Raw genomic sequence first — 18,768 nt, forward strand, 5'->3', positions numbered from 1 at the left:
AAGACTAGGGAGCTCTCTGGGAAGCTTGCTTCAGGTATGCTTTTATCCACACCTGACAAGGTGTGGCCAATTAGCACCAGCTGAAAACATTGAGATGATTAGGGGCTGCAGAGGGACGTAACACACACACACACTTTGTCCAAACACTGCATCCAGTCTATGGCCCAAGGATAAGTTAAGAGAACCGTCCCAGCGTCCTGAGTGTGGACAGCACTGTCCGGGAGCGTCTGATCAACAGCTGACCAGCAAAAGTGACCCACTGCAAAATGTGCCTGTTTGTGTCTGAAAGCGCCAAAGTCTCGATTTGGGAATTCTGGGTGACTTCCTTCTTTAATAGGGATGCTCCTGCAATTCAGTCGACTAACATCTGAGTAACCAACTCTAACTCTTAACATCTGAGTGTTTGAGTTAAATTTGAGTCTAATGTAAAAAACTCATAACTCAGTCATAAATATGAGAAAGAATAACATTTGAAAATCTAATAACATCTCTTCAGTGTGTCCGGGTCTCCAGTAGGACATGCCCAGCCTCAGCTGGCTCCTTTCGATGTGGAGAAGCGCCTCTACTCCCAGCCCCGACCCACCTCCTCACCCTATTCCTAAGGGAGAGCCCAGAATGAGCCTCTCGTTCTAGTGGTGTTAACAAAACATGTAAACATCAGGCCTAGATGTATAGTGTTTCAACAACTATGCTCCAACTGGTAGACATTCAGACAAAGAGCTTACCGGACTTGGGTACCAACGAAAATTCATCAGAACAAACAACCAGCACGTCTGGTACCGACTGACAACAGTGCCCATTAGTTGTCTAGTTGTGCACATCCCAATTCTTGACTTATGGCATTCACAAGCGTTACAGAGATTCAGGCTTGTCCAAGAGCTTTGGTAGATGCACCTCCTGTATGGACTGGAAGCTCCTACATTACTCCTTTTCACGGCTGAAGGGTTAAAAAAAACGATTTCCCGTTACGATTTAGTCACGGCACGAAAGACACCGAATGTTCACCATTTTGTTTCAAGTTACGTTCTTTTGAGTCGTCGAGCCAAAATCAGCAGGGAATTCAGGAAGCGCCTTCATAAGAAAGCGTTCCACTAAACTATCAAACGGAGGAGTCACTGTGTTACTAACAACATGTTTGAGGCTTGCTGTGCATCATCAGCATCCTCTTTTTCATGCCATCATTCGTGTTTGATTTCATCCTTAAACACATTACATGATATGTTTTATTTTTTTATTTCACACATGGTACAGCAGTAATGCATTCCCATACACAATCTTCCTTTCAATTAAAGTAACACTGTTTCCATGCATGAAAAGGAGCAGGAAGAAGAATAAATTCTTATTGATACCTGCCCCCTATCTGTGATAATACAAGTAGGCAACCAAAATTACACTATGACAATTTTCTGCACATAACAAAATAAAGCAAACAGAACAATATACTCAACAATTCAATTCAATTCAATTTTATTTATATAGCGCCAAATCACAACAAAAGTCGCCTCAAGGCGCTTCATAGATACAGAGAAAAACCCAACAATCATATGACCCCCTATGAGCAAGCACTTTGGCGACAGTGGGAAGGAAAAACTCCCTTTTAACAGGAAGAAACCTCCGGCAGAACCAGGCTCAGGGAGGGGCGGCCATCTGCTGAGCAATGAGCAATACCACTAAATATCAAACTAAAAGGATCATTTTTCTACAATTAAATTCTATTCTTTTCAACTTCTTCATATTGGTTCATCATTTTATTCTTATAGCAGATTTTAAATTGAGAAACATTTATACAACACTTAAGATGATCACTGAGAGAACTCCAGTTTCTTATGCCTGTGACTGTTGGACACATTTGCCTTTGCGTGGTTCGAGCAAACCGGTGCTTAAAATAAAACTTCCTTCTGCCGTCCCCATTTTCTGAACACAATACAAATAAACTTTGTAACTTAAGAGGTAGTGTTTTATTTTTCGCCCTAAACATAATAGTTAAAGTCTGTAATTTCACTATGTCTTCTAGTTTTAATAATTTCAATTTTATAAACAAATTATTAGTGTGTTCTCTATATTTAACATTATGCATAATTCAAAGCGCTCTCTTCTGTAATAAATATAATGATTTCATATCAGTCACGTATGTATTCCCCCATACTTCAACACAATAGCTCAGATAGGGTAGAAACAATGAAAAATATAATATTCTCATTGTCTTGCAATCTAATATATATCTAACATTACCCAGGATATAAACACTTTTAGCCAACTTTTTTTTTAACATGTTCAATATGTGATTTCCATGTTAACTTGTCATCCACTATTACACCCAGAAAACGGAATTCTGTCACTCTTTCAATTAATACTCCCTCTATAGATAATACTATCTCTTCCTCCTTTACACGGTTTCCGAATATCATAAACTTTGTTTTTTCCAAATTCAGTGATAACTCATTTACATCAAACCATTTTTAAATTTTTTTCATTTCAATAACCATAATTCTTTCAAGTTCTCTCCGGAACAATAAAAATTTTTATCGTCTGCAAACAAAACAAAATTCAACATTTTTGACACATCACAAATGTCATTTATATATAAATTAAAAAGTTTTGGTCCTAAAACAGAACCTTGAGGGACCCCACATTCTATTTTCATTCTATCAGATGAGTCGCCTAAACACTGCACATACTGAAACCTATTATCTAAATAACCAGTTCAATACCATTCCTCTCACACCATAAGTTCTTAACTTAGAAATCAAGATGGAGTGTTGCAGAGTGTCAAAAGCTTTTCTTAAATCAATGAATACCCCTATAGTATATTTATTATGATGTGTTGCTGATGAAATGTCTTCAATAGTATTCATTAATGCTATTGCTGTTGATCTGTTCCGTCGAAATCCGTACTGACTTTCGCTTAACAGTTGATGTTTTTCAATGAAACTATCAAATCTTTGTGCAAAGAGTCTTTCAAGCACTTAGAAAACTGTGATAGCAATGATACTGGTCTATAATTATTAAAACTTTGTCTGTCTCCCGATTTATAAAGAGGGATAACTTTTGCCACTTTCATTCATTTTTACATGCATTTTCTAGTCCTTTTGTTATCCATGGTTTACCAGTAGTTTTCTTTTGCTTATATAATACCAGTGGACAGTGATTTTCATACAAAACCAAATAAGTATTTAAGAATGACTCGTATGCAGCATTAACGTCATTTACATAAACCTCATTCCAATCTTCTTTCATAAGATCTTGCCTGAACTCATTTATTGCATCATCATTTCTAATTCTTATATATCTGTCTACACACACTTCCTCCTTTTGTTTCATTTTATAATCTAAAGTAACAAAAACAGGTAAATGATCACTTGTGTCATTTATGACAAGACCACTTATAATGTTGAATTCCAAGCAATTTATGAAAATATGATCAATTGAAGTAGCTGACTTTTCAGTTATTCTACTAGGTTTAGTAATCAGAGGGTAGAACCCTCTTCCAAATAATAACTCAAAAAAAATCTGATGATGCCTTATGATTGGACATTTTTTAAAAATCAATATTATAATCAACGCAAATACAGAATGTCTTATTTCCCTTTGCCTTGCCTAATAAATCTTCTACTACATCTGTGAATGTTTCTATCAGTGTCCCAGGCCTCCTATACATACAAGTAACAATTATATTACTCTTTCTTTCCCTTTCTATTTCTACTGTCACACACTCCATTAAATCATCAATAGCCACAGACATATATTCAACCTGTTTACATTTCAAATCACTATCAACAAAAAGTGCCACACCTCCTGCCTTCTTATTAGATCTATTTATATGATGTAATTCATACCCATCAATGTGAAAGTCCCAACCCCTTTCCTCATCTATCCATGTTTCTGATAGTGCTATCACTTTAAACTTGCCTTTCAGATTATTCAAAAAATCATAGATCAGAACAAAACTTTTATAGAGGCTTCTACAGTTTAAATGAATTAATGAAAATGTATTGCCTAAGTCAACATTATCCCTAAATTGATTCTCAGTATAATACTCGCATGTAACATTAATAATTGCATTGTTTTGTTTTTCATTTTTAACCATGTATTACCACTGGAGGTAAACCCTTTGTCTTTACAGTCATAAAGGTGTCTCTTAGTCGGAGCTTTTTCATACAATAACCCAACAAACTGTTCTTGACCAGGCCAGATGAAGACGTTTTGGTTTACCAAGCAAAGGATGTTCTTTTTTGGCCGTTCAGTCCAAATAATAATAACATTAATAACAACAACAATAATAATAAGCCAAAAAAACCAAGCAATCATATTATTTGGAGGTAAAGCTGATAAGTGCCAACAAAAGAACATTCCTCCATTGTGCTGCCAGACTGTCCTAATAAGCTAAATGCATCCAAAGGAAAGACTCCAACACAGAATGTGTGGCAGCGACTGCATTTAGGAACAATAAGAGTTTAAATGTGTACATCATGCTTCTGTGACCTTTGATCAGAGATTCATCAGAAATAAATTATGTCCACAAAAGCTCAACGACTTGGAACTAAGCTGAACTGATCTGAAATCACTTCAGGATTATTATGAGTGGACTAAAACTTCCAAAACTGACGTTCAAGCCAAAGCTGCCTTCCACCTCCTCCTCCACCCACTCTTCCTCCTCCTCGACCTCCTCTTCCTTCAGCTCGGGGTTCATGGGGAAGAGTTTGCTTTCTTCTCAGCTCTGTCAGAACATCCAGATCCTCTGCGGCACCTTCGACCCTTTGTCCCATGTAGCTCTCTGCTGCCTCTGTGACTAAGTCCAGACCCCCCACCCCCACCCAAACAGACAGGATGATTAATAGCCCTCTGGTGGGACTCTCGATCCACTCAGCACATTGTTGAGAGCGTCTGAAACAGAACAACAGTTGCATCCCCACTTCAAACTGGGCCTAAGCCCTGCCTGTCATTCCCCGGTTAACTGGCCAGATTTACAGCTACGAACCAGCACTAGGTGGCAGCCTGTCTGAGGACCCGCGGCTACTTCTTTTAGCTGTTTTGATGGGACTCTTAAAACCAGTAGGCCAAATGCTTGGCACACCTGTATAGTCCATGCTGTCTCCCATCAGGCATCCAGGACCGTGCTACACCGAGGCAGCGAACATTTATATTCTGTTTCCAAAGCATTTGGTTTGTTTGCTTCTTTGGCAGCAATGAGAAGAAACTGTCAGGCAGCACTGCTTAAAGAGTTCAATCTAAAAGCTCCAGTGCTGTTCCATTTACATCTTATTCATTCTACAACTTGTATTTATTTAATGCAACAAGAGTTGAATGAAAACAGCACGTTTGTGATTAAACATTTCATATCTGTACATCCATTATTTTACAGCATCGTCTAATTAAAGAGTATATCTGAAGCTCAAGTTCCTCCTGATGCATCAGTGCCAGTGTTAGAGTTTGTAGGAGACCAGTACAATAATGTGTCCACTCTTTGTCTTTGTCTGAATTTCTACGAACATTATTGCTAAGGATTGTCTTATTGCATTGGAGTCACACTGGGCTTTTAAGGGGTATTTATTATTTTCTTCTTTTTTTTGGGTTGTATGGAAGCCCCAAACGCAATTTCATTGTTCTTGACAATGACAATAAATAAATAAATACTAAATACTAATACACTCAGGAGTTAATCTGGACTATTTATCCTGAAAAATCAGACTACAGATTAATAGAAGGGACGGCTTGAATCGATCACCGTCTTCTTACTGTGTCATAAAACGACACTGACAGAAGGAATGAGAACATAATCTCATGCTTAAGGGTTTCAGACGCCGGGGCCTGGCAGCAGACATGTGAAGCATCGCCATGAGGCACATTCTCTGTGCTCAGAATGCCTTCATAAGTAAACATATTTGCATAAGCAGCTAAGCAGCATGAATTATGGCGCCTCTTCATCGGCATTTGCCAGTTGTCTTCTGCCACTTCAATTGGGAGTGATATATGTGTGAAGATCAGGTGGCAGAAAAGAGGGAGGGAGGGGTGAGACTGTTGAAGGTGGGGGTAAAAGGCCACAACCAGTTCATAAGTGCTTGGGCTGCAATCCCCAGAGGCATGCCGATGCCTACAACTGCATGCACGCGACCTTGAAATGAGACGACGAGGGACAGCATGTGTGCATGCTCTCCTGATGACTGACATGAAGGTAAAATGGGATGAATTAGTGAGGGTTGTTGTTGTTGTGGCCCTCAAGTATCACTGAAATCAAAGAAAGAAATATGAGCATTCAAAGCGAAATGATTAAAAATCTCATATTTTTGCCATAATTCTGCGATTGCAACGCCTCATAAGCCGGATAATTATTACGAAGCCCATCTAGAGAGCAATCAAGTGATCCTCCGCCGTGTTCCTTCTGCAAGTCCACTGCCATGCCCCCAAGACATCCGCTCCTCGCGCCGTGCTAGTGATTCGAGTCAATTAGAGGTGCGCTTGTGGATTTCGTTATTGTCTGGATGTAAAGGGGAAAGCTGTCAGTCAAAGGGCCACTCTGGCTATGTATCTGGAGGGTGCAAGGGGCTCTAAACCTGTATTTGTATGAATAAAAATGAAGGGATTTAGGAGCAGACTGTTTGGCTGCAGCACAGGGATGGGGGAGGTGGGAGTGCAGGGAGTAAAAAGAAAGAATTGAAGATTTGAGTAGCTGAGGCTCAGTGACTTCTGCATAACAAAAAAGAAGGTGAGCAGGAGAGGAAATACAATCTGTTTCAGGAAGGGCTGTTCTCTGCTCTCCTGTAGTCTCAGAGGGATAGTCAGCCAATAAAAGAAATCCACAGAATTATTCAACAAGAGAGCGAGACGGATTTCTCCGTGTGATAACGGCCCTGTGTGGGAGAGACCCTCCGCCAATGTCAAGTAAGAGATGAAGACTCAATCTGCAGGTCAGAAGAAGAAAAAATAAATGCATCACCATCTTCTGTTTGGGCGACTTTTATGTGTGACGAATGAAACGTGCTAACAAGTACGACCAAAGCCAGCAGCAGCCACTGAGACAACAGACAACTGCTAAACAATAGAGCGCTCACAGGGTGTGCTAGGACCTGATTTCATACTGAAATGAATGGTCAGTGCTTTCAGTGGTCTGCCTCTTGTGCCACAATTTTTAGCAAGAAAATACCGATTCAGTTTCTGGTCAAAGCTGTGAAAAGCACTCAGTTACACCAGTCTAATGAGATTAGCGCCGGAGCATTAAGTATGGCGCTCGATACAAACCGTCCCATGTAAATCGGTGGAATAGCTCCGGTTTCCTGGGACTGCCTGTCTGAATAAGGGCATTACAACACATGGCCCATCGCTGGCCCAACTATTTGACTGTGCTCTCATTGTTCTGAAGTCAAGAACGGACCTTACACTTTCCAGAAGTTGGGGGAGAGCTTTTCCCGCTTTCACAAAACAGACACAACACTTCCTTTCCCAGAACAATTCATCTCTTTGCTTGACAAGACTCCCTGCTATATTTACCCAACTAAAATTGCAGATGATATACTTCCAGCTGCACCACGGCACATGGTCCTGTCAATCACGCCGGTTACAGCAGAGCAGGACTGCCAGAGCGACCGATGCTACCACGACACTAAGCTGCAGAGAAAAACGAAAAGAAATCTTGTGGGGACTAATGCCCGTTTCCTCTGCTGGTTGATTCTTGTCGTTAGAGGAACGGAGACGCACACGAGAGCGAACGGAATTACCGGGCTTTCATTAAGCAGACAGCTGGGCTACTACCAAGCAGCAAAACACAGCCCACCCACAAGATTTATCCACCAGCACAGCGCTGAGGTTCTGTGTGAAAGGTTTATTAGGCTGTTGTGCTGCTGCGAAAAACAAAACAAATTGATCAGTCTCTCAAGCACTTTGGCTCTGCTGCGGTTATTCCTCTAACCCAAGTATGAATGAAACATTTGACAGGCTGACTGCACTGGAGATTTGGACTTAAGGACGGAACAAGGCCTTCAAACATTCTTGACATCAAGTCATTACTTAATGCAAATGTCTAAAAAAGAAAAAAAGAATAATCCAGCATTACATTCAACTTGCAGTCTGGTCAAACACAGAACTATAATGCAGGCAGTGAGGTTGGTGATTTGATGGCTGAAGGGAAAAGCTTATGGAAGGAGGAAAAGAAAAGAGGAGGGTGAGCCCGTGTTGTGGATTCCTCCTCAGCCAGCAGTGCCTGTCCATCTCACAGTGGCAGAGGCATTCCCTGGAGGAAGGCAGCAGCAGCGGTGGGGGCTTAGTGCTGTGTGTGTTTCATCTTTCCCACTGCCCAGAGCTGCAGGGCCATGGGAGCTGCCAGGATTCTCACTCCAAAGGCATGACAACATGCGGGACGGAGCCAGCTTGGACCGCTCAGAAAGAGCAGGCCAGCTGACGGAGAGGCGGGGCTTCAGCACCACCATTGTACTTACAGACACGAGGACTCGTGAATAACTGGTCCCACTCAGTAACAATGTTACTACAACATCCAATGGCACAACCTGAATCTACTGGAAACACAAGTGTGGGTGTGCCCTGGGGTATGTGCACTACACCCTCTGCACCTTGGGTGGCCAGCAGCTTCAGGTAGTTAAACTGGAAACCATCATTTCATAAAGCCACCCAACCCTTCCCTGCACATTTGTAACAGCACTACTGTAACTCTCATCGTAGCCTGACGGCTGTTACAGATGTGCTATCAACAAGAGCAACAAATGCCTGCTTGACCTGATCTGTGTAGACATCACTGATCACTGTTAACACTTTGCTTTCAGACTCCTCGAGCAACTAGAACGAAACAGTAAAATACAAACTGCTGGTTCGCTCCTGCTCATTTCTTCTGTTGGCTAAGAGTAATGTTAGATAAAAAGATCCCATTTAGAGCCAGTCAATATAATAGGCGACCTATTGTGATCTCTGACATTTTCACACATGAAGCATGAAAACATGAGTCACATAGACTGTCAGCTGCTCTGCAAGTCCACAGGAGCTCTATTTGGGGTCCTTAGGGACTAGTAAAGCGCTATATAAATACAGGCCAGGCCATTTATTTATATACATGTATACATGGTACATTTGGCATTTATTGAAAAATTAAAAAAATTCTGTGGTCAAGGTCAAAAATGTCATCATCACATTTGCAGGAATCAAAACACAGTGAGTCATTACGTAACGTAAATCGTTCTTTCCACTTTATACAACATGCCTCACTCAACAACACTACGCTCTGGTGCTTTCTAACATTTATACACTCTCCACTGAGTGTACGGTATCCTGCCCAAGGACACTTTAGCACCCGGCCTGGGATCAAACCACCAACTTTCTAATTGGCAGATCATTTGCTCTGCCTCCTGAGCTAAACCCATATATAGCACGTTCTAACAGATCTATGCCATGGTGATTTACAGAAGAACAGTGGACCTGTCCTTGAACTTCAACTTCAGGTCATTTGATAAATAAACTTGTAAGTACGTGGAAGTCCTGAAAATAAGATAACCAACAAAGCAAATCTTGATGAACAGTTGCAGACTCGTATCTGTTCAATAATACGAATTCATAACACTTTTTACAGATTGAAGGTTCTCCAGTGAAGCTGTGACTCAAAAATCAAATCTTTCAGTATTTAAAGTGGAATTCAAATTAGCACACAGCCTAAATAAGGCCACGTACCTTTTATGGTGTTCAGGATGTCCTTGAGATTGCCAAAGCTGTTGAGTAATGGGTCCTGTTCTTCGTCCTGGGTAAAGAACAGAATCTGATTGGTAAGAAAACACTTACACACAGTATTATCAGTATTATGGGTTTACTGTTTGGCCCTGAAACAGACTGACTGTAGACAGACATACAGCCAAGCTGGAGCTCATCACGTTCACGCTGGTCACTTTTTCATATTGTTAGTAAATCTAACTAACTGTGTAAAACAACACATAACACGCTTGTGTTGAACTTACTAGTGGAGTGTGGGTATTCCATCTGGAGTTCCTCTTTATGGCTCCAACAACGGTGCTAATTTCACCCTGGACGATGTAGATGTTCTTATCCACCATGCTGCTTCCTGACAGAAAACACATAATAGCATATGGTCACTTCTAGAGCCAGGCTAAATAACCTGAAGTCACTGAAAGGCCATTTCTACAGGCGTTTATAATGCGGCTCTTCATCTGTGGCTCCATGCTACACTGATTTACGTTCACTTAGCAAGTGAAAGGTTACTTGTTCAATTGTAGGTAGAGGAAGGGCATCCAGTGTAAAAAGTACGCTGGGGAAAATAATGATTGGATACCTGCTGAATTTAGAACATTAGGCTTTGGGCTGAGGGCGCAGGAGGGACTGGAGCTAAAGGATGGACCATGGACAGATACAGCCACTGAAAGATGTGTACTGCTGCCTTCTCCCTGACAGGACCATGAAGGAATTCTGACTGACTGCCGGCAGATGGGTGACCGTAATGATAGCCCCTGCCTGTGACGTGGATGAGGCAACCATGGAGTAGTAACGCTGCTAAACGGCTAGGAAAACCAGTGGTAATGTCTAATGTATCCACCAGGGGGAGCAGTGTGGCGCTGCAGTCATTTACAGGCTGCTACACTATATGTTTATACTTGTTCAGGGGTTTTTTTAATTATGACAGACTCATACCTGGATATGTGTTTGCAGCAAATAAAATAGAGGCTGTGCGCAGCGAAGCAGCCAGACAGAAAGTACTGTTTGTTGTGGATAGGCGTAGCTTTTGGTCACGTGGTGTCAGTAATAGTGATTGCTATATCACCTGTTCACGGCCCGAGGGAAATTTTGTGAATGAGTGGGTGATGGGGGAAGTCGACTTTTGCTGACCGCTCAAGCTTGGAATGTTTTTGTTCACTGTTTTTCTACGGATTTTAAGGATTTGATAACAAATAAAGGAGTTTTAACTTGGAACTTTGACTAACGTTTTAAACAGCGGGCGCGTCAACATTATTCCCCTATTCAGCTGCTCGGCGACTCAAAGGCTTGACAGTCGCCAACACCGTTTGTGTTCTCTGATTATTGTCGACTTGTGTTTCTGAACATGACAGCATAAAACGAGGCTTTTATTGCACTGCTAATGTTCTTATATACAATGCAAAATCAAAATGTAATATGGTATTTTAACGGTGAATAAATAAATGAACACTTTTATAACACAATTGGTAAAAATATATTGAATGGATGACTTGACAGTAGCTTTACTAATGAAGTATGGATTGCATCATGTTAAAATGCAGTAAATTGCCTGCTGTGACTTTTACAGACAGGTAAGAAAGCACAGGCTGTCATTAGCATCACAGTGGGTTCCTTTGTCACACAGTGGGTGACCATTCAGAGCGCTCCCACCCCCACAGAAGCCAGCGACTTCCAAACCCCAGCCCAAATATCCTCTCGATGCCAGCCCTGATTTTATCACATGTAAATGGTATTCAAGGAATCACTGACAGAACGTATTTACAAATCACTGTTACAAAAACAATAATTTTTTCTGTGATAAAGTTTAGGAAAATACAACGTTCAAAAGAGGGATTTTCTCATTTTAGTGCTTGTTGTTCAGCTGCAGCGTTTCATTTGCACTGAAACTATCGTCACCTCTTAAAGATCCATCCAAGCAGGCAGCCACCATCTCTGCCTGTCTGTAAGTCTTTCTTAGTGAAAGTCATCGAGGTTTTTTCACCCTTAATAAAATAATCACAGAAGAATTTAAGTTTTTAACATGGAAGTCCCACAGGATCTTAGCTCGGTCATTCACCACCACCCAGTTTGACCTCAGGACTTCCAGGCCACACTCGGCACAGATGTTCCTGTACACTGTGCCGGCCACTTGGTTATGGCGTTCCTTGTATGCCCTGCCTGCTAGCATCTTGCACCCTGCTGTTATGTGCTGGATTATCTCAGGGGCATCTTTACACAGCCTGCACCTGGGGTCTTACCTGGTGTGATAGACCCCAGCCTCTATGGATCTTGTGCTCTGAGCTTGTTCCTGTGCTGCCATGATTAGTCTCTGTGCTGCCTTTCAGTCCAGCTTTGTCCAGCCACTCGTAAGATTTCTGGATGTCAGCCACCTCCGCTATCTGCCAGTGGTACATACCGTGCAGGGGCCTGTCCATCCATGATGGTTCCTCCTCTTCCTCGGGTTTCTGCTGCCTGAGGTATTCACTGACCATGTGGTCAGTTGGAGCCATGTTCCTGATGTATTCGTGGATGGTCGTTGTCTCCTCCGGCCTCCTTCCTTCCGCTTAGCATACAGCCTCAGGGTGCTGGATTTGGGGTGAAACCCTCCATGCATCGTCAGGAGCTTCCTTGTCTTGATGTCAGTGGCTTCTATCTCCTCCTTTAGCCAGCTTATTGTCCCAGCAGGGTACCTGATCACGGGCAGGGCGTAGGTGTTGATAGCCCGGATCTTGTTCTTGCCATTCAGCTGACTCCTCAGGACTTGCCTGACCCTCTGCAGGTACTTGGTGGTTGCAGCTTTCCTAGCGGCCTCTTCATGGTTCCCATTTGCCTGCGGGATCCCCAGGTACTTGAAACTGTCCTCCATGTCTGCAATGTTGCCTTCTGGTAGTTCAGTCCCCTCAGTTCTGACTACCTTCCCTCTCTTTGTTACCATCTGACTACACTTCTCCAGTCCGAACGACTTCCTTTGTCTTTGCTGTATATCCTGGTGGTGTGGATCAGTGAATCAATATCTTGTTTACTCTTGGCAAACAGCTTGATGTCATCCACGTACAGGAGGTGATTGACAACTGCTCCATCCCGTAGTCGGTATCTGTAGTCAGTTCAGGCCTATGCAGAACAGCAGTGGGGACAGAGCGTCTCCTTGGTAGATCCCACACTTGATGGTGACTTGTGCTATGGCCTTGAAGTTGGCCTCTAGTGTTGTCCGCCACATCCCCGTTGAGTTCCTGATCAAGGCTCTTAGGGTCCTGTTCATCTTGTTTAGTTCTAGGTATTCCAGGATCCATGTGTGGGGCATCGAGTCACAGGCCTTCTTGTAATCAATCCAGAAAGGGCACAGTTTGGTCAGTCTAGTCTTGCAGTCTCGGACGACTGCTTGATCTACCAGCAGCTGGTGTTTACCTACTCTGGTATTATTACCCATCCCTTTCTGTGCCCCGCTCATGTTTTGAGCCATGTGCTCATTCACATCATCTAGTAGATCTTCAGAGGATACTTTACATAGTCGTGGTAACCGGCTAGGGAGGATCCAGGTTTCAAGCTTCGCTATGATCCCATCTCTCAGGTCAGTTTCTCTCACACTCAATGATCCTTCTTCCATCACACTCGGGGTCTTGGGTGGGGGTGATGTTATCTACCGTACCAGTTTTGCTGCCGTCAATCTGGTAGTATTGACGGCGGCATCCAGTAAAAATACTGGTGGTCGCCAGTGCTACCCCTCGGCCTCCTAGTAGATGCACCCATGTTATTTTTTATAAATCCTAGGTGACATCTTTCCCCAACTTATTGTTGTCAATATATTTTTCAGAAAACGGCCCTTGGTCACCAGGATTTAAACTAGTCCACGATTTTTAGCAGATGCACCACCGGTATGCTTTTCAAGTCAAACCATAGATATTTATTAAAAAAAAAAAAAAAAAAAAAAAAAAAAAAAAAAAGAAACATACATTATTGATCATACTATTCAGAACAGATAGGTTCCAATAAAAATTTGAGTAGGTATACTGTGTCATTTTATGTGTGAGACTTAAAAAAATTCAATGTCAAATACCAAATTTCTACAAAAACTATATGAAAGTTAAGTCTTCAAGCTTCAAGTTTAAGTCTAAGAACTATGACCAGTAAATGTGCATCGAATATAAGAAGCAAACAGCAAATTTCCGTGTCTGGCTTTCCAATGCCTAAAGCCAATATGGATAACCAAACAGAATCAAAATGACATGTGATTTATATTTGACAAGCAGTACAGGTCTGAATAGTTGGATTAACCTTGTTCCTTTTGCCATGACTCTCATGGCAATTTTTCATACCATTCATTTTTTGAATACACAGAAAGCAGCCTATTTAAAATAACACCCAGATATAAGTGTAAATAGCTGGATACAGTGACAGGCGTATAGCTGATGGAAAAAAAAAAAAAAAGGATAATAATATTAAGTAGATATTGGCAAGAGAATGAGCCCAATGCTCAGGAGCTGACAGCAGTCTGGAAGAATTACCAGACATTCATTTCATGAGCCACAGTTGTTAACGGGTCTGTATTTCCCCCACAGCATATGCAGAAAGTCAGAGGTCTCTAGTTCTTACATCTGGGTGAGACAACTACATCTACAGTCTTACATAAAGAAGAGGACAGAATCATTAGGTCCCTTTTTTTTAAAAAAAAAGATGGCGTATTAGAGCTAGTATTAGAGTTGAAATTTAGAAACTAAAGTTGAAAATCTAGTTTGTATTTCCAGAAAAAAGTCGAAATGGTTGTTTCGAGACAAACCACCACAGTTCCCAAACTGTCCAAGTTAGTGACATCACACTTCAGAATTGTTTTTTATTACAAGGAAGGAAATTATTTCTCTTTCAGCACATAAACACAGTGTGGTGATAAACATAAGGATGTTAAAAATGCGGTAGAGAAAGCTGCATCAGGTGACATGGAAAAACCACACAAACTTGGAAGATTTATAGAAGTGAAATGCTGGTAATGGACAGATACAAGGTTATCTGTGGTTGGACCCTTATGTAATAAAAGAGGACATGTCAGGAAATTGCACTTGGATCACCCAACTCTATCATAGTCGAGCAGTAATGCCTGAGCCGGGAAACAAACCACCCTAAAACCTTACAATACAAAGTTATGGAAAGTTTACACTTTGTTTCAAAATGATTAAATCTGAGATGTTGCTTTATTGTAAGGTTATTAAAGTTTTAAATTGTTTAACAAATAATTCTAACATTTACATATGATAATATTAGAAATATGAAACATCTTCAGCAGTCACAATACTCACGATTTATAAGTTACCCTAACTTGGCTATCGTAAGTAAGCTCATAATCAACATATACACCCCAGATTTCTTCAACTCTGGTATCTGCTTCCTTCAGAAGTTCTCTGATGACTCAGCAATTGTTGGCCTCATCGCCAATGAGGACAACAGGGACTATAGAGAACTGACTGAGGACGCCGTCAACTGGTGGTACCGGAACCACCCCCATCTCAAAGGTGAGAAAACAAAGGAGCTGCTGGTTGACTTCCACAAGCACAAACATCCTCCACCTACCTAAACTACAGTGAACAGCCACAGAATGGACATTGAGGTAATAGAGTCATAAGTACTAGCGTCAGCTGACCAATAAACCAAACTGGCCGGCCTTCAAGGTGTGGCTGATAAATACAAAAAAATAAAATGATCCGACCAAGACAAAAACGGTGGTATTTTGTAAATATAATAATAAACGCGAATTCACTTTGTAAGTGTGTAACTTTATTAGTCCTTCTGAAATGCGCCAACAACATTGAGAGTAACATCCTCCTCTCTGTCCCTTAATGCTCTCTGGTCGCTATGGTAACGTGTAAATATTACTTTCAAAATAAGACACAACTACAACACGGGAAAAGACCCAGGAAACGGAGTTAACAATAAAAACCCTGAAGACCATAAATTTCACACCTGAGCCTCAACTCTCGGGACCTGGTACCAAACGACGGTACCGGTCAGTGGCCCGGGGATTCTTTCGGTCACTACCCACAGCTCGTGACCAAAAGGTGAAGGTAGGGACGTAGATCGACTGGTAAACTGAGAGCTTCACTTTTACGCTCAGCTCTCTCTTCACCACGACGGACCGGTACAGCGTGCACATCACTGCAGCCACAGCACCAATCCGTCTGTCGATCTCCCGCTCCCTTCTCCCATCACTCGCGAACACGACCCCAAGATACTTAAACTCCTCCACTTGTGGGAGGAACTCATCCCCGACCCGGAGTGGCCACTCCACCCTTTTCCGGCTGAGAAATCTTTGGGTTTTTTCCTTTGTTTTTGTTTTTTAAATGTGAGCTGACAGCACACTCACATCTGTCATACACATCAGTCCCAATGCATTTACACTGAAGCTGCATTCACGTGCACACATGTACATATGTAAATTTGAATCCAAATTCCCAAATGTCCTCACGTGGGCGAGTCAGAGATAACTACAAGGCTGGATGTGGTCCAGGGCCATACAACGCCCAGATGTGGACTAATCTTTGAGCATTTCATTGACTAGGAAATTAGTTGCCAAAACATCCCTAATTTACAAAGTAAAGGCACCTTGTTCCACACCTAAGTAACTTTGTTTTAGTAGTGTCCTCAGTGTGCAGGGGCCTTTATTTAGTGACACCTTGTCCTACCTGCTCCTTATAATGTTCATCTCAGGGGCTGGTGATGTCACTAGGGTCGTGCTTATGGACGATGATGTCGGGCATCAACGATAGTCAAAATATGCAGCAGCAGCAACTCACCAATTAAGCTTAGCACATTTTACTATTGTTAAATTCAATTAATTAAATTAATGTAATTACAGTCATCATAATCAATTGGCCTCATATATTCATGTCTCATCTCCAACAACAGCTGACACAAGCAACAAAAATGAAATGTATTTTAGGTTCAGCTAATGAAACCTGACAAATAAATATCTTTGTCACAGTTCTGGTTTTTATTTGGTGGAAACCAAAACATCTTTGATGGGGTGCCAGGATTTTTTATGTGCAGGAAAACATTTTTATGGTTAACTTGTACCAACCCTTTAAAATGGTAATATTTCCTTAGACAGAAAGAAAAATCACATAATACCAACCCCATAAACAAGCTGAGTAAAAAGTAACAGTGTTTATGGAACAGTTTGTGCTTGTTTTGGTGGAAAGTGGTATTTTTAGCCTGTGTCTGGATTACAAGTAACTTCCGGTGATTCAACCTCTGTGTCAGAATGCAGACAATTTTATCAATCAGTGTAAAAAGAAACAAAAAAATAAACTCAGCCATGCAAGCTTCTGATAATCTAATATGCTATGTGGCTAATTAGATTAGGCAGTATCTCCTTAAAGACAAACTCAACAGGCTCTCTCTCATTGAAAGGCATTTATCATTTGAGCAAAAGAAAAACATGGCGTCAGACTTAAGTTTAATCGACGTTCTGACGAACTCAAATGTAAATGAGCAATTTACGGGACCAATTACCTGCATGCTACCTACTTAGCTTAACTAGCTAGCACCTTATTTAGCTACTGGTAGCTGTGTTTTCATCATCCAAGCCACTATGTACGTCCCTGATTTGCTTAGGATAAACTTCCGCTGAATAAAACATAAAACGCTTCTGTTGTCCATTTGAAATGAATATATTACCTGTCTAGGGCGGTTGTATCGCAGATGAAGTCCTTCTATAGCTAATGCTAGCCTTGCTCGGTAAGCTAGTAGGCTAGCCGGCCAAGAGTGAATGAAAAAGACCAGAGTTCAGTTCAGTCTCCGCAATGAAACAAAGCAAAAAGGTCGGACATCCCACAGTGCGATAGCGAAATATTCCCAAACACCGGCTCTTCATTCGCTTAAAAATGCTCGACAGGTCAGTAAAGTCTACACCTTCCAGCTGTCACTCTGCTCTTAGTAAACACACTGACGTGGAAAAGCTCTACACTCTCAACCGAACATGATTGCACAGTTTTGATTGACGTGCAACTAAACCAAGTAGTTTTTAAGGCTATATACGGCTTCATTATACAAGTACGTATCAGATCATGAAATAAGGCTGATTGTTATATTAATGCTTGTGTTACTTTATAACTATTTACAAATAACAGGGGTTCTCAAAAATACCACTTGCGTTACATAGTGATAAAGGCGGGACTAGTGGCGCGTTAGGTTGCGAAGGACAGATGACGAAAGCACGAAAGGAGCAATCCCACTGTGACGCTTAGCTGTCATTTGGCTGTGTTCTGGCCATTACACGTACGTTTCGTTTCATTTCTAAAGCAGTTTATGTAAAATATTTGTAAAACCGCTTAAATTAAAGCTGAAAGTCTGGAATTCAATCACATACTGACTGATTTAAAATCCTCTGTGGTGCTGTACCAAAGCAAAACGACACAAATTCTATCTTTGTCAAACAAATCATGACCCTAATTGCATGGTTTGATCTTACATATTATTGTGAGTCACATTTGCATAATACTGAAGCATCGAGCTGCATGTTACTGTTGCTGCTGCAGATCTCTTATTTGAACTGCTATGAAACATTTTTGCCACCAGTTTTCTAACTATTGTTCTAAAGGTGATACTGACATACACTCCATGGTGACTGGGTGCATAACTTATTGTTTTCTTTGAAACAACTGTACCTACTGACTCCAGTTCCTTCTGGAGCTCTCCACACGTCGTCCTCGGCTCTCGGACGTGGCTCTTTGTACTAAGTGGAAGGATTGTTTTCTAATATCTGATGCATTTAGGCTGTTGTCGTGGCTTTCCGTGCCTTTTTGCACCTCTCTTTTTCAAGAGTTTAGTACTTCTCATTATTACACATGACTCATCTATGGACATTGATGGTTTGACTTCTTAGCATGATCTGGGTTATCAGTGAAACCTAATAAAACATTTCATGTCAGCAGCACCTTTAGAAATTGTTGACAGCTCAATACTTATTACACAGCTGTGCAGGTATCAGGGTGCCCTTTGGCCCTTTTTTTCCGGTTGAGTATTCCGTCTTTCCTGGTGTGTGTGTGTGTGTGTGTGTGTGTGTGTGTGTGTGTGGCTCAGGGGCTGTTCTGGTAATCTTCTGAT

At 41.5% G+C, this 18,768-nt stretch overlaps 1 protein-coding gene across 4 annotated transcripts in view; it reads right to left on the bottom strand.

Moving 5' to 3' along the window:
• Positions 1 to 17,621, bottom strand: part of gbf1 (golgi brefeldin A resistant guanine nucleotide exchange factor 1) — an 88,216-nt gene extending 70,595 nt beyond the window's left edge. For all 4 annotated transcript variants that reach the window (XM_086258180.1, XM_086258179.1, XM_086258178.1 and 1 more), the window contains exons 1-3: positions 17,341 to 17,621; positions 9,948 to 10,051; positions 9,667 to 9,733 (exon numbers count right to left, since the gene is read on the bottom strand). In XM_086258180.1, the coding sequence (XP_086114306.1) occupies positions 9,667 to 9,733; positions 9,948 to 10,043 (163 nt within the window). In that variant the 5' untranslated portion in view covers positions 10,044 to 10,051; positions 17,341 to 17,621. The remainder of the gene's footprint in view (positions 1 to 9,666; positions 9,734 to 9,947; positions 10,052 to 17,340) is intronic.
• Between the last annotated feature and the right edge of the window lie 1,147 nt (positions 17,622 to 18,768).

The sequence above is a fragment of the Aulonocara sp. 'chitande type north' Nkhata Bay genome, linkage group LG13, assembly GCF_057382095.1.
Source record: "Aulonocara sp. 'chitande type north' Nkhata Bay isolate Kocher_YH1m ecotype deep benthic linkage group LG13, A_spYH_male_GT1.1, whole genome shotgun sequence".
Taxonomy (NCBI): domain Eukaryota; kingdom Metazoa; phylum Chordata; class Actinopteri; order Cichliformes; family Cichlidae; genus Aulonocara; species Aulonocara sp. 'chitande type north' Nkhata Bay.